Below are 26,525 nucleotides of genomic sequence, written 5' to 3' on the forward strand. Positions count from 1 at the left end.
GATAAAATTATTTCTCACCTTTGCATTTTACAGTAGAACTTGCAAAAAACTGTTAACAGCTTTATTGCCACCTTAAACAAATACTGGAATACTTGTGTTTGCATTTTAGCTTTAATGGTAATCCATTTATACATCAAAGAATAATTTCTTCAGCATTTAATAAGAAAATGATGAGGGTAAAAGTATTTCTCTAAATTCGAGTATATTTTTACATTTATCATTATGTTTTACAGTTATTATAGCAGTAAAATGTGTCCTCAGCAGGATTACAATTTTCAATTACTAATGAGCTTTTAAAATTTTGTTTTATCTCAAAGCCACAGTAATAAAAATTTAATCCCAACATTATTACCGCAATTCTGGGTTCTTAAAATTCTCCATCCATGATAAAGACAAAAACAAAGTAGTTGAAAACATTTAAAATGCCCCTGTGGGAAAGTACACTTTGGGTTCTTTCAAGTCAGAAGTTCTTGGATGAATGGTGAGATCAATTAAGAGTATTAAAACAATACTCTGATAGCATCTCCAAGTTTTCATTTCCAGGAACCATGACATCAAGGGGTGCAAAAGTAGAAAGGTGCTGATCTCACCTTGACCAGGATGGACAAGAAGTTAACATGTCTAGTCATTCTTTTCTCTATGTCTAGAGTCAAGAAGGGAGCTCAGAAGAATCAGGGCCCTGTTGGTAGAGTTTGTACATCTAACAGCAAAGGTTGTGAGACTGGGTGATAAAACATTAAGAAAGGCTATACTTAGGGTCTATGCTGTTCCCTAACCCCACTTGCCCTAGGCCATGTTTCCATAGTCACTGGTTTTCAGCTCAACTTTTCAGACTCGCCCGTGTGTCAGTTACCATACCCCATCTGCAATGTACTACAACACAGGAATCACCTGCATTGTAGGCAAGGCCCATAATCCACCTTTTTTCTTAATTTCTGGTGAGACCAGGGTTTGAACTCAGGACTTCCTCCTTGCAAGGCAGGCATCTACCAGTGAGCTATGCCTCTAGCCCTACAACCACTTTCTCTTCTTTTTTTTTTTTTTTGTATTTTTTTTATTGTACAGAGGGTTACAGTTAAACGAGCAAGGTAATGAGTACGTTTCCTTTTGAACATTGTTGTTTCTTCCTTTGTTTCCCCCTACTATCCCTTCCCTCCCACCTCCACAACTACCCACACTCTACTTTGTCTGTGTGTGCTATTACAGAGGCTTGAACTCAGTGCTTGGGCACTGTCCCTCAGCTTTTTCACTCAAGGTTAGTTGTCTACCACTAGAGCCACAGCTCCATTTGCAGATTTTGCTGGCTAACTGGAAATACAAGTCTCATGAATGTTCTTGCCTGGGCTGTCTTCAGAGATCCTCAGATGTAAGCCTTCTGAGTAGCTAGGATAAAGGTGTGAGCCAGCAATATCCAGCCCCACAATCTACTTTTAAGATGTGGCTGCCTTGATTTGATGGCAGAGAACCAACTATGCAGTGAGCTAGGGCCTAATAGCTGAACTGCCCAAAATAATTTACATCTGTGCTCACACCTTACACAAATCCCTTTTCATCAGAGCTACCCTGAGACACAGAACATGAACCATAGAGCCAGAGTATGGCTTTACTTGCTGCACTGGAGACAGGGCGTTAATGAGAAAGGAAGGTGCTAATGAAAAAAGAATTAGCCTCAACCCCTTACTCCCACTGCCTGCCAAGAACGTCAAGTTTCATCAATTATATATTTTAAAATTAATTTTTAAAGTGACCTTTCCACAGAAGATAATACTGTTACAGTAATAACCAAAATATAATCCATTCATTATGTACAAGGACATTCAAGGCAGTGCTATTTATAAAAGAAAACAGTGTTATTTATTACAAGTAAGAACTGAAAAACTACTTAACCACCCAGCAAAAAGATCAAATTATATTATGTCATCCATTCATAAGACAGAATAAATAACTAGACTGTCAACTGGGGGATGGCAGATACAGGCTCTGTCTAGTCAACTATTCATTGCCAATAGCTATTAATATCAGGAGCTCAATAAGTATTTATTGAATAGCTGCATAAAAAAAGCAGTTAGAGAGCCATCAAATTATCTAGCAGCATGAGGAAATAAAACAAAGATGAGTTTTTAGAGGTGTATATACAAGATCGTCTCATGTTTTGAAAAAGCACAAAGTCATTCCATTTTTTAAAAAGAGCACATATATATGTTATACACACATGCACACACACACACACACACACACACACACACACACACACACACACACACATACACACAGGTTATCTGTCTGCATTAGTAAAGGACTGGTGGGAACTCAAAATTTTATCAGTGGTAAGATCCCAATGTGGGGATGAGGAATATGTTTATTTCTATTTTTTATACTTGATATTTTCTCAGGTTTAGGTAGGTTTCATTTTCAAGAACACATTAAATATAAAAGTTCATATTTATCGGTTTTGTTTTGAGTACAGTCTCAAGAGATGGTTTAGGCTGGCTTGAACTAACTCGTGATCTTCCTCTTCCACCCCCTTAATGCACCACTATACCTTGCTGAAATGCTATCTCCAACATGGGGACAATGCTATCACTTCCACTCTCAGAACTCACACTGGTGGTGAGTACCCTCAAGTCATGCGTGATAATCTCCCTGGAAACATCTTGATGATAGCTGGTGCCTTAATTCATTTGAATTTAAAGCCACATTAAGTGACTGGATACAAACTTCCACATGTATCCACTGTCCTGCAGTGGACAAAGAGGACACAGCCCAAACACAGAAGGGAGTTCAACTATCATGACAAAGTTTACTTTAAACAGCTCAGATGACCAATATCATTGACCTCCATTGTTTCCTTGGTTAAAAGTTTGACCAGGGACTGTATCTAGGTAGAATGCTACTCTTGAGCTGCTGTGTGAGATACAGGGAAGTAGTAAAGATACAGCAAAATCTGAGAGACCATTTGTAGGCCCTGTTGATAACATTGGCTGTTCACAAATTCTCTGAATATCTTAGGCTTTCTGCTGGTCTTTCCTAATACCTATTGAGATGCACAAAATAGAGAAGTCAAGCATTTGGGTCCCTAGTCTGGAAGAAAGGGGAACTCAGAGGCATGGAGAAGTGAAGGTCTTTGAAGGTGGCCACTGAATGCAGGACCTCATCCTTCCTCGGAAGCTACTCTTTCTCACGCACCACCCCATATCAGAAACGTTACTACCAAACAAGTCCCTACAAAATGCACAGGTTGGCTGGTCATACCCAGCTTATCTTCCAGCCCACCAAGGAAACCTACTCTTTTGCACACAGCAGTAACAATCACATCTCCTTTTTTTTCCCCTTTGTACTGTGGAGTACAGTGTGCTCCTTTTATTGTGGTTGGGCCCCATCACTAAGGACAGCTGCACAAACAAGTCCCTGAAGCTATATTCAAGCAAACTATCTATACCCACAGCACTGGCTGGGTGGTTACAGACACAGGTACATCCAGCCAGGGGTAGTGATTATTAATAGCAATGCTATCAGTGTTGTTATCTGCAACCCTATCACAGTCCCATGAGGTGAGCAACAGCACATCCTATACTTCACAAAAAAGAGAAAGAAGGTTCCAAAAGCTCCGTAACATGCTCAAGGTTCCAAAGGCTCCTCCTGTCCCCACCCCGCATGAAAGAACACACACGAGTTCCCACATCAGGATCTAGCATAATAACTGCTTGGAGTCCCCTGGATGTAGATTCCCTGGGGTTTTTCTTCCATTTCCTGCTTCACTGAAAACATTACTGTGATTCTCAAATTCATTCCAGCTGTAACTAAACCACACAGATCGTCACAGAGTCCCGTAGGGGCAGGGCTGCCTCGATTCATCCATTGTTCCTACTATGTGCCAGACATCGCTTTGGGGCACAAATGGAGAACAAACTAGACCACAGTCTCTGCTTATGTGGGGGGAGGGCTGACAGTCTAAATTGGGGAAAAATGAAATTGGACACATGATCAACATGTGCTAGTAGGTGGCCTGAGAACTGGGAAAAATGAGAACAGCAGGGTAGAGCCTCTTTCTGTGAAGAAGTCAGGCAGATCTCACTGGCACAGTAGAGAACAGACAGATGGGAGGAAGATAATCAGAGGTTGGAAAACACAAAGATGGCTTCACCACAACTGAGAAGACAGCTGTGACACCAGGGTAGGCAGGAAAAGGGTGCTGAGCTCCTTACGGGTTCACGGTGATAGGTCTGCCCAGCCTAAGCTCCAGGCCTGCGCTGTGAAGGGGGGAAAGAGGGTCATGCTGAATTCCTGAGCCACCAGGAAAGAGGAAGACCCTTCTGAGAAACAAATGTGAAGTCCCTCCAAAATGCAGGCTCGAAGCAGTGGTGGGTGTAAAATCAAAGGACTTGACTATGGCAGAAGATAAGGCCATATTTGGATTTGACTCCTGTCTAAAATAACCACCTCCAGTGTCTCCTCTAATCTGACCAGGTATGCTGTGAATTTGGTCTGGTCTGAATCCAAACTCTACCACAGACTAGTGAGAGAAGTTCCAAGTCCCCAAGAGATCTATTTTTAGGTTCCAAGCTCTCTAAAGCAGAAAGCCCTTTCCTCAATCACACTGGACACACCACCAAAGACAAACCAGGGCTACTTCACACACAACCAGCCTGGCTTTTTTGTTGTTGTTGTTCCATTCCTACCAGTTTCACTTCAAGAACAGTATATTTTCTCTCAAATGGAGACAATTAATGTTTTTTTGTTTTTGTTTTGTTTTGTTTTTGGGTCCAGTCGTGGGGACTGAACTCTGAGCCTTGGCACTATCCCTCAGCTCTTCAGCTCAAGGCTAGCGCTCTACCACTTGAGTCACAGCGCCACTTCCTGCTTTTTTTCTTTTTGCTTATGTGGTGCTGGGGAATCGAACCCAGGGCCTCAGGCATGCAAGGCAAGCGCTCTACCACTGAGCCACCTTCCCAGCCCAATGTTTTGATGATAGATTTCTACATTTCCCCACAGACATCCCATCCCACAACAGTTTTTTGATCCTATTAATAACAATAGAAGCAAAAGAGAAACACGTGAAAAATTTGAAACCCTTTCCAGACTTGAGCTTTAATAAAACTCAACATCAACACCCAATACCTGTCACACACACACACACACACACACACATACACACACACACACACACACACACACACACACACACACACACACACACACTTTTTTTTTTTGGCTTGAACTCAGAGCCTGGGCACTGTCCCTTAGCTTTTTTCCACTCAGAGCTGGCACTTTACCACTTTACCACATCTCCAGTTTCAGGTTTTACTGGTTAATTGCCCAGGCTGGATTCAAACAGAGACTTTGAGTTCTCAGCCTCCTGGCATAGCTAGTTATAGGAGTAAGCCACTGACACCCAGCTATCCACCTCTTCTTTTTATAGAAGCCATGGAAAGACTTGGAAAAGCTCTTACCTAAATCTGGAATATAATCTGAGTCTGCAACACAGGACAGTCACTACCCTTACAGAACAATCTTCAGCACCCCTACGTGGGACCAGCATCTAGGCCAGTGAAGACCACCAGAAGCTCAAAGCACTTACTACTCCACCACCCTTGGCTTGTGACCAAAAACCCGGGCTGGCTTTCTATCCTCACTGGGATCCTCTTAGGAAACCGAATTCCTTCTTCCTTACAGTCCTTCCCTCCCCTGGAGATGGCAGGGGTCACAGGAGGTTGCCAAGAGCAGTGCTGCTTCCAGGACATCTAACTTCTGACATACGCTCTCCTTTTACCCACCACACCAGGACCCACATAGCCTGTGAAGCCCATCTGTGTATGGCTCACTTCTCAGACCTCAGGATATTCCATACTGCCTTTTCTCCTTGACTGGCTGCTGCTGGTTCCATTCTGTGACATGCTCTGCCTCAACTTGCCTCCTCCTTGTACCCCACCTATCTGCTAATGTTATCATTCCAAGTTAAAGGACACATCAGAAGAGGGGCCTTCTTTGATCCTGTAATGTCAAGGAGCTTCTGAGGTGATTTTTTTAAAGTTATACCCCCATTGTTGTTTTTCTCTGCTTATTTCTCCTCTACAAAGAGGGTATAGCGTCCACAAAGGCAGGGGTATCAACCTACCTTTTTCCTGCTGTTTGCATAGGCTAGACAGTACATGCATGACACACATCAGCCAACAAAGACATGTCCCTGAATGCCAGGAGCCAGCCAAAGGGATAATCTACACCTAAGAAACTCACGAACCAAGCTGAGTAGCTGGTAGCTCATGCTCATAATCCCAGTTACTCAGAAGGCTGAAGTCTGAGGAATGTAGTTCAAAGTCAGTCTAGGTAAAAAATTTCTAATTAGCAATAAAAAAAAAGTCAGAAGTGGAGGTATGGTTCAAGTATACCATAGTTGGATGAAAAACCTAGAACAGGTCCAAGCCCAGTTACTGTACCAAAAACAAACAACCACCACCCAAATCCCTGAAACCAGGAAACAAAGAAGGACAGAGATAGCCTCAGAACCCCAGGAGAGCAAGTTGTAGGGAGAACAAGTAAGAAATGGGGTGGAGGTGTCATGGAGACACTGAGTACTTGAGCTATGTTAACCTGAGTTGGTAACTATCCCAGGGCAATGTGTCCCTATGCCCAGGGAGGTAAGCAGGTATGACATATTGGGGTTAATAAGATGTGGATGAACCCCAGAGGGACTCTCACCTGGCTTCAGGTTTCCATTACAGATCCCACGAGTACCAAAGTAGACCAGGCCTGCCCTGTTAGATAAGATGTGATCACTGGAAATCCAATTTGGGTCACTGAAGTCAGACACAGATTGAGTCACCTCAGAAACAAGAACAGCATTGACTGGGGTGAGTGGCACCATTTATGACAATTCCAATGACGTCCTGCCAACCATACCCCCTGCCAGGCTGGCCATCGCGAAGCAGAACTGCAGAAGCCTTGCATGTGGTTAAAAGGTCAGAGCCAACACACAGCTCTCCAGATTGCCAGGGAAACAGACACACCCTCAGCACCCCAAGGATGAATACACCAACTGTTCCACACAGTCTGCCTAGTGGGAGACCTCCAGGCAGCACTTTTGAATTACCAAGTCTTAAAAGAAGTCTCTTCATTCTCCTGTTTATTATTTCTTAGGCACCTACATACAGACCTAATGGTCTATACACACCCTCTTAACCCTGCTGTGTCTCATCTGCTTTCCTCTCTGGGAACTGGGACACTTCACTTCACTGGGGAGATCATCAGATCAGGTCCTGCCTTAAAAGGTCAGCAGCTCAGGCTAACGGAGCTTTGTCCAACTCTTCCTCCATATCTGCCTGCTTGCTGCCTGGCTCTCTACTAGGTCTTCCAGATTCCGTGGCCTGCTCTTTTAAAACACCAAAACAAAGATGAGTAGGGGCTCGGGTAAGATGCCTTCTCCAAGAAGCTCATTGACTCACCATGGGGTTACATTCTAATAGGTCCACCACAAAAGCACTGAAGGCAAGATTCATGTAACGCACCTTACCTACTATACATCATTGCTTAGCGTAGCCCATCTTAAATGTGCTTACAATACTTACATTAGAATAGTTGGATAAAATCAACATAGAGGCAATTTAATAAGAAAGCACTGAATATCCCATGTACTCTATTGACTATACCAAAAGTCAAAAAAAAATAGAATGGTTGTATGAGTATGCTTTTGTATCATCGTAAGGTGGGACAATATTAATTAAGTCAAGTGATCTTTGGATTGTTTGTGTACTAATTAAAAGGAGGCACAAGCAAGGTACCTGAATAGCAAAACCTAATGCAAGTTTCACATGCCCTGGTGAGAGGTGCTGATGCCCCATTTTAAAAGTAGTCTATGCCTCTAGAGCCAAGGCTACGTAGACAAGATGTGGCAAAACCATAATGTCCGGCTCCCAAACTAACCACTGGCTCCCATGCTAACCACTACAACTCTCAGCCTGCCACTCAAAAGCATTTTCAGAAGACAAAGGAGAACTGCATTTGAATGGATGTGTTAGGAAGAGGATGTGTTCAGGGGATCCAAATGTAGGGATAAAAAAGATCGATGACTCAAAAAACACCTACAGGTAGGTAGTTAGACTCACCCAACATAATCTAGATCAGAGACTGATATTTTTGTAAAAGACAAGTATTTTAGGCTTTGCGGTTTCTGTAACAACTAGTAGTAACACTAACAGATATGTCTGTATCCTAATCAGCTTTCTTCCCCAAAATGGGTTGCAAAGAGGATTTGACTCACAAGCTATAGTTTGCTCATTCTGTATTAGACCATGGAGTCCAGTGAAATTCTGGGGTCCATGAGAAACACAATCAGACAAGAGTTAAGAATGACCGATTGTGATAGCTGTTGATGGATTCAGTATATTTCATACCTTTTGTGAAATAAGTGCTGGTATTACCATGCTTCTTTGTTATTGTGTTTGTTATAAACACAAGGGAATGGCTAGGTTTCAATAAAACTTTATTTACACAAAAAAGCAGTGGTCTAAATTTGGCTCATAGACCATATTTTGCTGAACATGGCTGTGCTACGATCTCAAACCAGATTCTAATCCTCTAAAATCAGCAAATACAATTTATCAAACACCTGCCACAGACACCAAACATCCATTTGTAACACAGGCTACAATTATACTGATATGGAGATGGTACAAGGGTTGTTGCTGATCTATTAACAGGATCCATTCAGACCAGGAACAGATCCCAGCCATACAACATCAGCTCTTCATTCTTTTAAGGTAGTTATCTAAGCAGAGCACTACACATGGGCTGTTTGAGGCCAACAACAAAAAAAAAGGTACGGAGGAAGAGTTGGCCAAAGCTCCGTTAGCCTGAGCTGCTGGCCTTTTAAGGCAGGGCCTGATCTGATGATCTCCCCAGTGAAGTGAAGTGTCCCAGTTCCCAGTTATACCACAGAGCAACCTGAAATCTGCAAGTCTCATCCAGTAATCAGTTGTCAGAGATGCCTGTCAATGTTTGTAGCTGAAGCACATGTCATCATAATGGCTCTCCAGCTTCCCAGAACTGGCCCTGGACCACACTAATCCTCTCACTCAATCCAGTTTGCTATTTTGTAGAACTGGGAGCCAGAGAGAAGGCGAGGCTGCCAAATCTGAAATAACAAAATCCAATCATCTGCTTTAAAACATCCCAAAGATAGTGTTAAGATGGTGTTTGTTGCTGTTAACTTTTAGTACAGCAGTTATCCAAGGTAGCAGAGAAAGGATACAAATATCTGCTCATGTCTGGAGATATTTTTAATTACCACAACTAGGGATATGCTATTGGCATCTTGTGTAAAATTTTTATGCACAAGTAATCTCCCTTAAAAAAAAAAGACATCTGGCTCAACATGCCAATAGTATTAAGTGAGAAACCCTGTCTTAGTGTGATCTCCCCACAGTATGGTCCCAAATTCCTAAGACATATAAATACTCTCCAATTACATTTCAGAAACTCAACTCCAGAGACCCCTTACTTGAGTGACATGTCAAGTAGGTGTTATAAAAGAGTCCGAGCAGTGCAAGGTAGATCGTTGAAGAGGTCTGTTTGACTGGGTTTTTTGTTGTTGCTGTTGTTTTTGAGAAAACCCATGAATAGCTTTGTGAAAATTCATCTATAAAAGGAACAGGCTAAGCTGGATGCTGGTGGCTCATGTCTATAATCCTAGGTACTTATGAGGCTCAGACCTGAGGATCATGGTACACAGCCAGCCTGGGCAGTTAATCTGCAATTAACTACCAAAAAACCCTAGAAGTGGAACTGTGGCTTAAGTGGTAGAGTACTAGCCTTGAGAAATAGAAAAAGAAAAGAAAAGAAAGATGCTTAGGGACAATGCTCAAACTCCAAGTTCAAGACCCAGGACTAACACAATTTTAAAAAATTAAAAATAAAAAAAATTAAAAATACAGATTGGAAATGTTACAGCAGATAGAAGCCAATGGGTAATTTTAAAATACACCCAGTTAGCGGGGCACCTGTGGCTTGCACATGTAATCCTAGTTACTTAGGAAGCTGAGATCTGAGGGTCTCAGTTTGAAACTAGTCTAGACAGACAAATCCAAGAGACTCTTATTTCCAATTGCCAGCGAAAGCCAGAGTGGAGGAGTGGTTCAAGTGGTAGAACACCAGCCTTGAGTAAAAAGAGGCAAGCAAGAATGTGAGATTCTGAGTTTAAGCCTCAGTACCAGCATAAAAAAAATAAATAAAAAGGAAGTGAGCCTAGTTTTTCAGCATGTTCTCTCAAAAATAGAACCTTATTTTCTTAATTCATTGCATCAAAAAGGTAGTTTTATGTAAACCTTGAAAGAGCACATTAAAGGCATACAGTATATCATCATTTCAAGTAATATGCGCTGAACCACACTCTTCCTCATAATTAACCATGTTCTCCACACACACACACACACACACACAGACACACACACACACACACACACACACACACACACACACACACACACACACACACACACACACACACACACACACACATATATCATGGGACCAAGTGTCATGGATCTTTCTGAAAAGGAAAAACATGCATATATTATTGAGTGTGACATCCTGTGTTTCAAAGGAAGCTGAGTGCGACTGAACCCACGGTTGTACTTTTTCAATAGCCATCATTTGAATTCTACATGCTGCAGAGTGTGTGCCTTGACTGGGTTACAAAGCACAAAACAACCTTCCTACATTCCCCCAACTCTAACTTTACATCTCATCCATGCTACAAGTCCCAAACACTGAGACCACTGAAGCCTTGATTCAATGATTCTGACATTGAGAATAGCAACAGATCCCTCTCTGGAGCATCAGTCCACTCTGGATACTAAGGGACCACAGGACCACAGAGATGTAATTCTCCAGGACATAATGTGATCTCAATTTCATTTGCAAATTTTGCTTTGTCAGAATCTGCCTATACACACACGTGTGTGTGTGTGTGTGTGTGTGTGTGTGTGTGTGTATGTGTGTGTATTTTTTTTAAAAAACCTATCCAAAAGACATACACTGAAATGTTATTTTATATACTGTCTGGAGTAGTGGACATAAGTGTGACTGTTTTTCTCCTGCTCTCTCTGCCTATGCATAGTTTCCCACTTTTTCTATATTGAGCATAACTTTTGCTAAAAGGAAAAATAAGATATACTCCATGTATTTCTTTAAATTTTATGTCATTTCAGAAAGCATTTAAGGCACTTAAAAATAGGCAGCAAGTACCAAAAAATTCTTCCAAAGTGACATCAATTAGAGACAAGGAACAAGGAATAAGAGCAGTAAAATCTGGGTAACCAAAGGTTAAAACCATTAAGGCAGCAGACAGTGGCTGGAAAGCAGCACACATTAGGCTCTAAGCTTACTGACATCTATAAAGGGGGGAAAATAATCCCTTCCACCCCCTCAGTTCACTCCCATTATTCCTAATTAAGTTATGTTTAATGGTAGCTAATAAGAATGTTTATCAGCATCCCCTGAACATATCCCTTTAGAGGCCATAGAGTCCAGAAATGTGAGCCAGCCAGCAGCAATATCACCATCTGCACTTAACAATGCTGCCCACCCTGTCTGGGGAAAGTCTATCTGCAAGAGCTCAGAATCTCCCAAAGGGCACTGTGATACATTTCTGAGGATGTCCCTCAGTGTGCAATCATGGTTCATAAAGGCAGGATTACTGAATTCATGGCAAGTCCATGTCTGGGAGTACCCTGGCATCTATTCAAGATCAAGGTAGGCTCAATGTATGGCCCATGTTATCATGCTTACCATAAGCTGTCATGACGCCAGCATATGGCCCATCCACGACATTCCTGTTTTCTTCTGCCAGTGCCTTGATGTACCTTTTGCTGAGGTCCAGGATCTGCTCCCGCAGCACAGAGCTACTTTCGGGCTGAGTTCGCTGCTGGATGGTGAAATGCAGAAGCATCATCCCCCAAATGAAGCCAAAAGTCACCAAGAAGAAGCCCAGCTTCTGAGAGGACAACTTCCAGGGAGTAAAGAGAGCCATCGCTCTCCAGTAACTTCACTAGTTCTTGGCTCTCAACACAAAGAAGATAAAGTTAAGTTCATGATGTAGGCTGGGTCTGCAAGTCCGTGGGTCTCACTCAGGCTCCTGCATCAGGCAACTTCCTTTCTTTGCTTCCATTCTGCTGTAAAAGAGGGAAAACGTTTAGCAAAGTGGTCATGGCAAAGCACAACAAGATATTAACCAGAAGCCATGATTCACCCAGACTGCTCTACATCAAATGTCGGCTTCCTGTTCTTAATGTGTTGGTTCGGTATCTTAGGTTATGATTCAGGATCTGTAAGCGGAGGGGAAATCTGGCGAGGTGACAAAAGCTGTGCAAATGCAGAGAGGGAAGTGCGTCTGAATGTGTTAACAGGTGTAAGCAGGGCTGTTCCCATCTGGACCTCATTCAAAACAGGAAGTTTGTTTTGCAAGGTGGAGAGGAGATGGAAGGAGATTTTCACTGTACGTCAGCAAAAACCCAGGTGGAGGGTGAAGTCTTCTCACCCCTGTGCGTCTGGTCTGTAACTTGAGCTTACACAGTCCTTATGCACTTTGGGCAAGGATGAGAGCAGGCAGTTGGACAGGTGAGCAAGAAAATGATGGTTTTTGAGGGATAGCTGATGAGCTAGGGGGACAGGGTTCCATTTTATTTAAGGTCAGCCAGTTTTTATTATCTGTATTTATAGATAGAGGCCAGCAAGTGATCTCCCCGTATCAGCACAGGGGGCGTGGTCAGTGGTGTTTTCTGTTCTAGCTTTTCTTTTTGCCTCACAGTTGCTAAGCACAGACTCTACCACTGAGTTCCTGCTTCTTGCCCCAGCTAGCTCGAGCTAAAGTTGTACCTCACTGCTCTAGCACAGGAAACTTGAAGGACCTGGCTGACTGCTTTTTACTGTGGTTCTCACTTTCACTCCTACCCGGAGGCAAACGAAGAGTCAAAAGGCAAGTGCCTCAATAGTATGATGGCCAGATTCCATTTGGTACCTGCACAGACTGGCCCAATGACAAAACATCAGAGCTGCTCAGCAAGTGGGGTCTGAGCATAGGTTGCAAAGAGGTATGGGTATGTTCAGCAAGAGTCCTGGACCCAAGAACCAGTCAGCTAACAAAAGCACTCTGCCAAGGAAAGGCTGAGCAAGGATCTCCTACATGAGTGTGAGCCAGGCTGTATTTCAGAGTGTGCACATTTTAGTTTAAAGTGTTCCTCCTTGCAACCAACTGAAGAAAAGAAGGCAGGAGGATCCTGAAACAATTAGCTTTCGTAGCAGTGCTATTGGTCTGCTTTCCACTGCCTTCCCCTTGCCAACCAACAGAGTAACTGATAGTTGATACTTCCACTAATAATAAATACTAAATAAATTCTAGCTATTTTTCTGGGCATTGTGAAGATTTTTTTATTTATTTTTATTTTATTTTATTTTTCATTGGTCATGGGGCTTGAACTCTGGGCCTGGGTGCTGTCCCTCAGCTCTTCAGCTTAAGGTGAGTACTCTACAACTTGAGCCACAGCACCACTTCGGGTTTTCTGGTGTATGTTTATTATTATTTATTATTATTATTGAAGATAAGAGTTTCAGGGATTTTCCTGCCCAGGCTGGCTTTGAACCATGATCCTCAGATCTCAGCTTCCTAAGTAGCTAGGACTACAGGTGTGAACCACCAGCACCTGGCAAGAATTTTTTCAAGAATATTTTTAAGTGGCTTGATTAAGTCCTCATAAGAAAGTTATACACTAGGAAGAAATAATATTATCATTTCCGCTTCAAGAGATACAAATGAGAGAATACAGATATAAGGAGATCACTTCGAAAAGTTACCCAGCTAGGTGACAGGGGAGGGATAATCTGAGGATGGCCAAAGGATCAATAAACCTTCTTCACCTCTACTTCCCTACTGGTCTGCTGATGTAAAGCCAAGAATGGTGGGTCCATTATTAGAGGTTTGGAAAGCAACAAAACAGAATATGTAACAGTCTATGTATAGTTGTTGACCATAGACATGATAATTTATATTGCCACACATATCAACTGCAATTTACTAAAACATAATGTACTATACATTTGATGTAGTATAGGAATTCAGAAAAGACGGTGAGATTGTGTGTGACAATACAGACAACCATGCCTCTGAATGGAGTAGATCCTATAAAAAAAAAAGGGGGGGGGCAGGGTTCTGGGTGCCAGTGGCTCATGCCTGTAATTCTAGCCACTCAGGAGGCTGAGATCTGAAGATCATAACTTGAAGCCAGCCCAGAAAAGTCCATGAGACTCTTATCTCCAATAAACTACTCAGAAAAAGCCAGAAGTGCCTCTGTGGCGGCTCAAGTGATAGAACATTAGCCTTAAACACAAAGAGGCTTGGGACAGCACCCAGGTACTGGGTCAAGTCAAGCCCCAGGACTGGCAAAAAAAGGGGGGGGAGTTCTATGTAGTTTCACAAAGTCTAAAATATAAATATCTAATATCTAGCTCTTAGCCAAAAAGGTTTGCTGACACTGGAATTCTAGGCTCCTGATTTTCAAAGTGTGGTCCCTTATCTCAGCAACAGCTAGAGCACCGATGAGAAAAGCAGATTTCCAAGCCTCACCACATAACTACAGAATCAACAATTCTGGAGGTGGGCTGAGCAAATTAAGCTCCAATAACCTCTTTAAGATGATTCTGACAAATGCTCAATGTCAGAGCCCCTGTACAAGGTAGCCAGATTCCAGGGGCATATATCCCATTGCTGTGCAATGTACTATGAAACCAAAAGTTCTGCCTTCCATTACTTTTTAAGTTCCTCTATCCCCCTGTAACCTGTATTACTTGCTGGTTTGCTTATTACCATAAACGTTTCATAAACATCTTCCCATCTCCGTTCAAGCTGTTCCTTTACCTGGCTGGCCCGGTTCATGTGCCAATCCAAGTTCAGAGTATTGTCTAATCCCTACCTCCAGTTCTACCTGTGTCAAACCAGGATCCTCACTGTTCTAGCCCACAGAACTCCTTTCCTGCTCTTAAGTTGTGGGAAAACAAACAAACAAAAAAACTGTCTGCCCTTGATTGTTTACTAGTTTCTATCTCCCCGCTCCTAAACAGATCTGTGTATCGAAAACTTATTCCTCAGACCATGATAAATGTTCAGGAGGAGGAACGTGGTGGGAGGAGCTTAAGTAACTGGGTACATGACTTTCCTCTCTGATTTCCTGGCTACCATGAGGTAAACCAGACTCCTCAGCCACATACGTCACTGTGATTTACTGCCTTGCCATAGGACTAAAAGCAATGGCCCAACCTATGACAGAATGACACCTCCCCAATGATGAGCTGAATTTCACCTTTCCTCTTTAGCTGATTTTCTCGGGTATTTTGTCACAGTGATACTAAAGTGACTACCACAGTAAAATTCCATGTCATTGTTTAAGGGGCCCGCCAGGCACACAGACACAGATACTGCTCCCAATTACACTGGGTACCTGTGAATACACCATCGTTAAGTTGAAAATACTAAGAGGAAAATGCACTTTTTAGCCTAACCTATCTTAATCATGCTCAGAACACTTATATTAGTCTACAACTGATTTAAAAAAATCAACTGACACAAAGCCTACTTATCATAATAAAGTGCTACATAACTCATGTAATTCATTGAATAGTACACTGAAAGTGAAAAAACAGTAATTGTGTCCATGTGCTTTCTCACCACCCTAAAGTCAGTAACCTTAAGTCAAACTATTATAAATCAGGAACTGTCTTCATGAATATTTTTGGAGAAAGATACTGGTCATTGGGGCACCATGAAAATGTTACCTAAATGACATTATCATGGGAGTCACTGTGTTCTAAGGTATCCACACTCAGGAGGCTGACAGACATCCCTCTGCTACCACTAGTTCCTCAGGAAGTAGCCATACTTCCTTTCTGACAACCATAATCATTAGTCACCCTGACAAGAGATTGTCTGAGGGCAAGAAAATGAGGTGTTACACATAGTCTGCTGATGACTTCCTTTGAATATTTTAGGACAAGAATTACCTACCAACATTCAGGAAGGCCCTCTCCTCTTCCTTAATTACCCCACTGAAATAAACAATACTCAAGGCTGCACAGTTAAGCCACAAAGAGGTCAAAGGCAGGAACTAGACACAGTCTTTGTTAGAAGGCAGAAGGCTTCTAAATCCTAGCCTTATGAAGGCCAAGACCCCACCACCCCTGCCATGTGGTGCACTGATGGAACACACAGATGGGCAAGAAAACACCTAACTATAATTTTCCTAGCATAGAGTGTAAAGCACAAATCCCTAGCTATAAGGAGTTCAGAGCACTTAAGGGCCTAGATTTTAAGTGAAGAACTGCCAGGAATGTTATTTTCTCTGGTGGAATGTAAAGTGTGAGATAACAGACAGTCTATCAGCATACACAAAGATTCACATTAGAATTCATGTCTGCAATTCCTATTAAGAAGACAGAATTCAAGACTTTCCAAAAGCATTATTCAAAAGACACCCCTATCTCATAGAGTAATAGGAGGATAATGAGGAGGATATAGGACAATCATCCTTACAAAGATTCTTAGTGCCTTGAAAGAACTTAATGATGATCATCAGTAATAGACACACAATTAATAGAGAGGCCTCAGAACAACAGTGATCAAACAGTAGTCATTCAGCTCAAAATCTGTCTGCCTCCAGATTTAGCAGTTGGGTGACATAGGTAAGCAGCTACAAGAAGGATTACACTATGTATCTCAGAAGACCCTGTTGCTAGGCAGAGAAATGAAACGTCCAGGGCCATGACTTCACCAGTTCACTTCAAGGCAAGTTTGCACCGTCTGTTTCTAATATTAACCTCCATCCCCAACTTCCTTCCTTCCACTCACTCTGTAACACAGTAACATCTGGCTTCCCCTTTAACAAATGTGGTCAAAGATCTCTGTCAAAGAAATAAATCAGTTGTCCTATTTTTTTTAGAGCACATAAAAAGACGCCCAACATCATTAATCATTAGGAGAAAGGGAAATCAAAACCACAATGAGATACCACTTTACACTCATTAAGATGGTAAAAAAAAAAAAAAAAGAATACAGGTAATTATTGTTGGAGAGAATGTGGAAAACTGTCATCTTCATACATTGCTTGAAATGTCTCAAACATTTAAAGAGGGAGTTACCATGTGACTCAAACAATTCTGTTCCCAGGAATTCTCCCAAGAGAAGTGTAAACATACGCCCACACAAAAATTTTTACATGAATTTCATAGCAGTATTCTTTATAACAAATTAAAATAACTTAAAATGCCCATCAACTACCATATGGACAAAGAAAACTGGTATGTCCGTAACAGGATATTAAGTGTAATAAAGGAGATGAAGAAGTAACTATGTTACAGCGTATATAACCCTGAGAACATCTTGCTAAGTGGGGGGGAAAAACATCTCACTGAATCCCATGTATTATATGATTCCCTGTGTATAAAATGCCTAGAATAAGCAAAACTAGAGAGAGAGAGAGAATACACTAGTAGTTGCTTAGAAATGGGAAGGGTGTATAAGAGAGGAGTTGTAAGGGAAGATCTAAGGTGTCCAGTTTCCTTTTGCCATTACCATTCACAATCAGGTGATTCTGGGCTTCCACTACTCTGAACCCAAACATGGCACAAGAAAATGCAATGAATTAAAATGCAGCCTAGGGTACTACCATTGAATCTGCTGAGGGAAACAACCAAGTGCAACTACATGTTTTCCAGTTATATCACACCAGAACCCACATCCTGCCTTGCAATACTAATATGGTCTCCATCGAACCAGGCTCACACTACCAGTAACCAGCACAATCTCAGAAGGAAAAGAGGTGTACTGATAGGAGATGCAAACCAGACCCACAATTTGTGGTCTGCAGGAACTGGTATGTTAAATGCCACATTCTATCATCCTGGCAGGGTAGAGAATCAGCAGGTGATAGGTAGTCTTGGTATAAGGAAGACATGCAGGATGAGTAGTGAAGGCAGGGGAGAAGATTCTGACTCTACTCTGTTAAAAGGAGCTGCAGAAGAGGAGGAAGCTTATTTCTCCAAAATAAGTCCACATTCGTGTAAGATCCTGAGGTCACCCTGTATGCCTGGGCATACAGATTCAGTGCCACCAACCTGAACTCAACCAGAGGGCCCATCTAGCAGTTGCCTGGACTTCCATTACCATCCCCAACAGCTTTGCTGACCTTCCGATTCTCCACCCACACATATGAACAGAGACCCTCACTTCTACTTTCACAATCTCAGTCCTTTTCTTTGTAAACCATATGTCACATTCTAATTGAAAACCCTAAAAAAGAAAAAGAAAACCCTCTGCTCCCTTTGCAACCAGCTGTACTGGTCTTAGGCTGAGTTACTAGTTGAAACACACCAGCTCCAGCAACACACCTGTGCTGTGTTTGATTTTATATAGTCCATCCCCCTTTACATTTGAAACCATCAAGCGAGGAAGTCCTAACTTTCACTTATGCACATTTTCATTCCCAATGTAACCTGGAGAAAGGAAGACTTCAACCCTATTTGTCTAAGTGGGTATGCACCCTGCAATTTTGCTGGCCGCTTGGTAAAGTGCAGGCCTCCATTTCTGGTACCAGTAGCACAATTTCCAACAGCTTAATAAGGGAATTGAATCTGGATCCAGAATTCATAACTTCCTGCCTTCTCCCAGATCTTCCCACACTCCTTTTCTACCCACCGTCTGAGCTCTGTCATTCACATATGACTGTTTACACTAGAGGGCTAGGCAAGGATGAGAACCAGTTGGAAATGAATGCCTTGACTTTATTCTAAATATTCTTGGATGTACACATTATTGGAAGGTAGACAACAGAAAAGGAGGACAAACGTATGCAGGAAGCTGTCACTACTGGATCGTGTAAGACTCATGTCCTGTTTCATTCACCAGAGCCTTAAGTTATTCACAGCTAAAGGAATTCCCATGAAAACACAGTGGACCTACAAAAACCCCAAAGAATTCTGAAAACATCAAAATTGATGCAAAAAGCATGAGTTCTTGAAAAATGAAATAAAACCCTCTAATTGAGGATTTTTCTGTTTGAGGACAACTGATTTGAGGTTTGTTTTCATAAGGGGGAAAGGTGGGAGATGTTTCACCTTTGACCTATAGCCACCAGTTACCAGAGTAGTTAGTCCATAACTGGGAAGCTGTAACAAGTGAAAATGTGGCCACTTTTCCTCCCCATCTGCCTTATCAAAAACCCTGGTTGAGAGCCACTGGCTTAACCAATCAGTGGAGCCTTCCTCACTTTAGGAAGATGGAGAGGTTAGCCTCTAGGCTACGCTGCAGAGTGTGAGAGAGAACAATCCAAGTGGCTACAGGAGCCCATCACTACTCTGATGAAAGGCAGGCTTCCAGACCTGTGCTAGGCCTGGGAAGGCCACAGAGTGAAGAGAGGACTGAGCTCCAGCATTGTCCCAAACTAACCAATACATGAACTTCAGTTCCCTTCAATACTACAACATTTGGTACCAGCTGAAGAGATCATCCCTAGGCTAATGTACTAATTTTATATGGCACTGAGGCTTCTCTCCAGAAAGATCTTGGACCCTAATCAACTGGCACAGGAAGGAAACATGTGAGAAGATTCAATCTGGATGATAGACAAAAAAAAAACAAAACCAAAAAACCAACAACACACACACACACACACACACACACACACACACACACACACACACACACACACACACACACACACACACACACACACACACACACACACACACACACACACACACACACACACACACACACAGAGAGAGGATTGTTATCTGGATTCCTGCCCAGGAAATGAGGAATTGTCATACTGTCATTATGTGAGGTTGGCAATGACTAAGGAGAAACAAAATAGTATATGAAAAGATCACACAGCATGTGAACTTGTTAGAAAGATCTCCTCAGCATTAAATGAAAATGCTCAAAAAACTCACTACCACTCAGAGCTAAAGGACAATAAAGTCACAAGGGATCTTTATGACAAGCACCAAGTGCACCCGCTTCACTGACGATCAACTTCCAGGCAACCAGAAAATATCCATGAATGCCAACAGAACCAAATGCCTCCAGTATTTAATAAAAAAAAAAAAAAAAAGCCACAAAACTCACCAGTTATTTAAAAAACATGGGACTATGCTGTCAAGCTGAAACTTGGTGCTAGCCCACCCCAAGAGTGTTTTATTCCATCTGTGTAAAAGCATCAAGACCATCAGATTAAAATCTAGCTCAAGCCAGGCATCAGTTGATCACACCTGTAATCCTACCTACACAGGAGGCTGAGAGCTGAGGATCGCGGTTCAAAGCCAGCCCGGGCAGGAAAGTATGTGAGACTCTTATCTCCAATAAACACTAGAAAACAGGAAGTGGCACTGTGGCTCAAGTGGTAGTTCGCTAGCCTTGAGCTAAAGAGCTGAGGGATAGCAGCCAAGCCCAGTGTTCAAGCCCCATCACTGACAAAATAAATAAATAAATAAATAAATAAATAAATAAATAAATAAATAAATAAATAAGATCTAGCTGATGTATCAGGAGCTAGACCTACCCCCACCTCACCCCCCACACACACGGAATCTGCAATGGTTGCTCAAAGGCTTTTCAGATGAAAACCTTAGAATTCTATTTTTTAATGTTTTTCATTGTAAAAATAGTGTACAGAGGGTTGACAGTTACATGAGTAAGGTAATGAGTACATTTCCTACTGAGTATGGTTACCTCCTCCTTTGTTTTTCCCCTACCATCCCTTCCTGTCCCATCTCCCCACTCTACCCCCCTCCCCAAGTTGTAAAGTTCGTTTTCTACATAGTGTCTTGTACATCTCATTGTTACAATGGGTCATCCTGTATCCTTGTTTCAGCATTTTGTTATTTGCTAGGAAATGGAAAGACTTGGGAAAAATTATATTAAGTGAAGTAAGCCAGGCCCAAAGAAACATAGGTCCCATGGTTTCCCTTATTTACAATAACGACTATAAATCGAGGAAAAGCAGAAAAGGTCAAAAGCTATGTACATATGATCATATAAGATTATGTTAAGTGAAATGAACCCCAAGATAGGGACACAAGTGGTTTTATTCTTGCTTGCTATTGTTTTTTAATGTAGTTAAAATATACTATGTGATTTTTGTTTTGTTTCTCTTGTGATGTTCTTCCCCCAATGTATAACCCCTGTTTTTCCTGTATTTGATGTTGGTGCCCTGCATCCTGAATATACATTTTTCTAATTTCGGGAGGGGAAGGGGAAAACCTTAGAATTTTTGATTCTCAAATAAGAATTCACATGGAGCACACAATCCAAGCTATGATCATAATTACCTCAGGCCATATTTTTTTTTATTTAAGGAAGAACTCAGCAGCTACATGTTGCTTGACAAATCACTTCATCCTCAATTGGTAAAAACTAAGGAGAGGTCAATTTTCCTAAACACAGCAGCAATCTCTAGCAGCGATTTCTGGTCAACCTAGCTGGAACATGTACGTAAGAATAATATGCACAAAACTGAGTTTCATCAGTCTATACCAGTGTACTCATGAAACAACTGACCCTGCTTTGTAATTGCTAATGAGCAGAAGATTTCTGTATCACTAGACTAAAATCAATGTTGCAAGTGTGTATGTGTGTGTATACATACATATTCCAACTCTGAACCCTATTAGAGCAAGTAACTCCCAAAAGGAAAGCAACTTGCATTGCTACTGAACATATTCCTTGCATGTCTCAACAACAGACATACCAGGAGACGTGAGCTAGGAGTGTTTTGGTGTTCTATATCTGCTGAGATGCCATTTGGAACACCTGCCTAACCACCACAAATACATTCCTAGTTGGGTTCAAAGAGAACACCCTTCAACTGAATTGTAAGCATCTTTGATCAATGCCTTAATTTTGCATAAGAAGATGTCAACCAATAATTAAGTTTCTGGAAATACTGCTTTAACTTTCAAAGCACATCATAGTGACCTTATGGCTACTGATAATGCTTTGCGGAAGAAAACTGTATTTGAAAGATGACTTAAAGGATTTACAAGGCATCTATTGTTCTAAACCACTTTTGCTGACCTTTTGGTGAGCCAACAGTGAGTTACAGTAATATTCTATCATCCTTTCCCACATGCACTCACAACCACACACTTACATCCTCATGGAAGGTTTTAATCATTTCTTAATTTTCAAACATGATAGGGTATTAAGTTAAAGTTTAATTCATTTTGAAACAAGGTATTAAAATTATTAGGTTCATTCTGACACCATTTCTGATGTGTTATATGATTAAGTGGGCAAAAGGTAATTTGTTATTAATGTGTAACACACAGCATTTAATTATGAAAGAAAAAGAAGTATGATTTGTCTATAAAAGTCAATTCCAAGACTTAATCTTTGTTAGTATGCATTTGGTGTGGAGACCAAATGTATATTCAAAGCTAGAAAGCACCAGAATTAGTGGCCTTTACATCAAAACTGGGCAAAACAAACAAAAAATGCTCAGTCTTTGGAAATTTTGCATCTGGATTTCAAAACAAATCAAAAGGTTTATAAAGGGAGGACTCTTTACTTCCTCTGGACATTATATGCATACAGAATATGTGCTTTGTTTCCCAGGAAGGAATAGAAGAGAGTGACCAGGGCTACTCTTTCTTTGGAGTGTTTCTAACAGGAGAAAGGAAAACATCTCAGCTCAGAGACAGTGCTTGACACACTGTCTATTCCTGTTCCCATGTATTCAAATTAAGCATGGTGTCCCTAACTACCTTCAGAGCCTACCATCAGCTGCTTGACCATCACAGGGAAGAGAAGAAACATCTAAGGGAGGATAGTAAGTCTTAGACCCAAGTCATGCTTTCCAGCACAGCTTTACACTAGTAGAACTGATTGTGTATTTTATTTTTGTCCTTTCATTCAATTTTTCTTTCATTGGTTCACTCATTCTTTCAGTGCTAGGGTTAAAAATCAGGCCCAATACATGTGGCATTATAATTTAATCTTCCTCTACTCGCTTTTATGTCTATTATTTCAGAACCCAGAAGTGGCATCTCCAAACCTGCGCCCCAATATGTTTATTTTTTATATATTTTTCTGTTTTGTTTCTAAAATACCAGGATAACACAGGTGGTTCCAGCATCCACTTGAAAGCACTCTTTGCAAATGACACGTTGCAGGTGTATCAAGTTTTAATTCTAGTAAGACAAAATGACAATACTCAAAAATACAGTATTTTCTCTTTCTAAATACTGATTTAAAAAAAATACTATGTGGGCTGGGAAGGTGGCTCAGTGGTAGAGCGCTTGCCTTGCATGCATGAGGCCCTGGGTTCGATTCCTCAGTACCACATTAGCAAAAAAGCCAGAAGTGGTGCTGTGTCTCAAGTGGTAGAATGCTAGCCTTGAACTGGAGAGAGCTGAGGGACAGCGCCCAGGCCCAGAGTTCATTCCCCCACTACTGGCAAAATAAATAATACTATATGCTATGCCAAAAGAATTTGGATCAAATAAATGAAACTTTTGGCCACATGGATCCAGAGGGAAACTGGCAGAATTCTCAGTATCATCCTCAATAATTTATACAATGACCCATTTCCTAATGCATTCTGTTTTTAACCAACAGTCCATTAGGAATATAAATATCTTTTATTATGATATAACACATAATGGCAAAAAAAAAAAAAACCTCATGGGTTGTTGGTGTAGAACGCTTTTCTGAATGCCAGAAACTGCTCCATCAAACTCTTGATAAATGCTGGTAGGCTGTCAAATTCTTCCAGCTTTAAGAGATGTAGGATCATATGTATAAGTACATAAATTATTTAATGTCTTTTAAATATAGAAATGGTAAACTCTAACATCATTACTGTTCAGAATACAAGCTCAAGATATCCTCAAAAATCATAGGTAAGGGCTCCGAGGAGGGAATGCTTTTCTAGCATTACAAATCCCTGCATTTGATCTGTTTTTGAACCATGTGGCTTAGAAATAGTCTTCCAAGCAATGGAGCAGTGACATTTCTGTCCTGACATAGAAAGCAGTAAAAGTGACATTGAATATGAGGAAGATGAGGATGATGATGATAACAATGAAAACAGAGATGGTGGCCAAGTGAAACAGGTAGTTGGGTTACTGTATTACCATCTCAAAGGTCACAATTTAGGAAGAAGAAAGTTCCCCTTTATGTTAGTACCATGATATCTGAGCATCTGGCTTGGATTTCACTGGATTGACACAGTAAAATTGTACAGCCAATGCCACTCCAAGCCACAGAGCCAAAGCCATGGTCCACTTCCAGCAAGCAAAGTAGACCCTGCTACATACTTTCTATAGAAACTTTACTCCTAGATCTAATTTTCCCACTCATATTTTCTCACATACTAACAATTCACTTTTAAATAAGTCCCTCTTGCTTTCATGTTTCATTTTAGTCTTTTTTGATAATCTAAACCAAAAGGAACCAGGTAGCTGTATCAGATAGAATACAAGCCCCCCCCATCTTTCCCAAAACATGTTTCATTGCTAAGGACTATGGTTTGGAAGTGGTATGCCTACAACAAAACTCATGCTGATATTTAATTGTCAATCTGGCAGTTTGGGAAGGTGACTGGGTCATGGATGTCACATTTATGAATGGATTTTGTTTCTCAGTACTTCCAGGAACAGTTCCTAGTTCTCACAGTAATAATAAAGCATTCAGGGTTTTTTTTTTTGTTTCCTTTGTATGTTCTTCCCCACTATGGTATATCCCCTGTTATCACTGTTCTTGTTTTTAGTACCCTGCATCTTGTATATACATTTGTCTACTTTGTTGAGGGAAAGGGGAATAACAAAATGCTGAAACAAGGATACAGGATGACCCATTGCAACAATGATACCCACAAGACAGTATATTGGAAGTGAACTTTACAACTTTGGGCAAGTGTGGGAGGGGGAATGGAATGAAGGACATGGGGGAGAGAAAGGATAGTGGGAGAACAAGGGAATGGCTAACAATGATTGACAAGAAATATACTCATTGCCTTACTCATGTAACTGTATCCCCTCTGTACAGCATCTTTACAATAAAATAAAAACTTTTTATAAAGCATTCAGGCCAATTTTCCCGGATCTCTCAGATCCATGCCATATGGTACCATCTGCCACAAGCTAACACATCGTGAGGCCCCTCCTTGTTATTCTTACATGTCCTTGCCTCCAAACCAAGGTCTAAAAAACATCACAAAACTTTGCTTCATACATCACTAAGTGTCACGTGCTCTGTTACAGCAACAAAAATCAAACTAAGACATGCGGCAAACAAGAATTTGGTATCAGCTGAAATTAAAGTTGCTAATCAACTAACAATTAAAATGATCATCCTCCAGTAACATGGTAGATTCAATGTCACCACAAAATCCAGAGACAGACAGACAGACAGACAGACAGACAGACAGAGACAGAGACAGAGACAGAGACAGAGATAGAGACAGAGACAGAGATAGAGGGAGGGTCAGTAAGTAGGACCAGAACTCTTCAGGAAAGACTAAGTGATTTGCATAAATCCAAGGGAATTGATTCAACAAATCTGGCTTTTTGGTTTCCCCTTGTGATTAGAAATTTTAGAAAAATGAGGGGCTGCCTGATGTAGGTAACAACACCAAAAAAGTAACTGCTACTACTGAGGAAAAAGCCCCAAGATACATGAAAGGGAAAAAGACAGTAGTATTGGGACATTCGGCATCAGGGTGAAGAATCTTATGCCTGGCGCATTACTCTATGACCAAGAGTGAATTTCACCCAATGACATGACTAATAACATAAATGTAACACAGACATGTGTGTTAATTTCAGAAAATACATATGGTTGAACTCTCCAGTTAGCAATGATGATAAAACCTTATGGGTCCAACATGCAAAGATTATATGGCAAGGGAGGAAAAAAACAATCACAGATAGGATCAAATGCCACACACTCACTTGTTGCCTCTCCTCGGGGCTACAGCTTCCACTAAACTATGTGCTCTATGGACTCTACAACTGTCTCTATTTTAAGTCAACACAATGAGAGCTAAGAGTTCTTACATTAACACATGTCCTCTCACGGAATACCTACTATAAACCTATGGCATAGGTGAAGTGACCCTTCTCCTTTGAGGGAGGGGTAACTGAGGCATAAAAACTTAGGAAGCTGGGGCTGGGAAGGTGGCTCAGTGGTAGAGCGCTTGCCTTGCATGCATGAGGCCCTGGGTTCGATTCCTCAGTACTACATAAGCAAAAAAAAAAAAGCCGGAAGTGGTGCAGTGGCTCAAGTGGTAGAGCGCTAACCTTGAGCTGAAGAGCTGAGGGACAGCGCCCAGGCCCAGAGTTCAGGCCCCACAACCGGACTCAAAAACAAAAACAAAACAAAACAAAAAAACCTAGGAAGCCATCTGTTCAAGGCCACAGTCATCAGCTGGCAGAGCCATCATAGACTGGCTACTTAGCCACTGCCCAGATGCCTTACCATCTCAGATTTT

General features: G+C 41.4%; 1 protein-coding gene across 6 annotated transcripts in view; it reads right to left on the reverse strand.

Moving 5' to 3' along the window:
* The window catches only part of Mgat5 (alpha-1,6-mannosylglycoprotein 6-beta-N-acetylglucosaminyltransferase), a 359,457-nt gene that overhangs the window by 221,570 nt on the left and 111,362 nt on the right, over positions 1 to 26,525 (reverse strand). For 3 of the 6 annotated variants that reach the window (XM_070024207.1, XM_070024236.1, XM_070024244.1), the window contains exon 2: positions 11,782 to 12,161. In XM_070024207.1, the coding sequence (XP_069880308.1) occupies positions 11,782 to 12,022 (241 nt within the window). In that variant the 5' untranslated portion in view covers positions 12,023 to 12,161. Of the gene's footprint in view, positions 1 to 11,781; positions 12,165 to 12,241; positions 12,393 to 26,525 lie in introns of those variants that run through there. The other 3 variants (XM_070024198.1, XM_070024227.1, XM_070024217.1) reach the window with 2 other exon arrangements.

Source organism: Dipodomys merriami, unplaced genomic scaffold (genome assembly GCF_024711535.1).
Source record: "Dipodomys merriami isolate MVZ:Mamm:240054 unplaced genomic scaffold, mDipMer1.0.p SCAF_1, whole genome shotgun sequence".
Classification (NCBI taxonomy): domain Eukaryota; kingdom Metazoa; phylum Chordata; class Mammalia; order Rodentia; family Heteromyidae; genus Dipodomys; species Dipodomys merriami.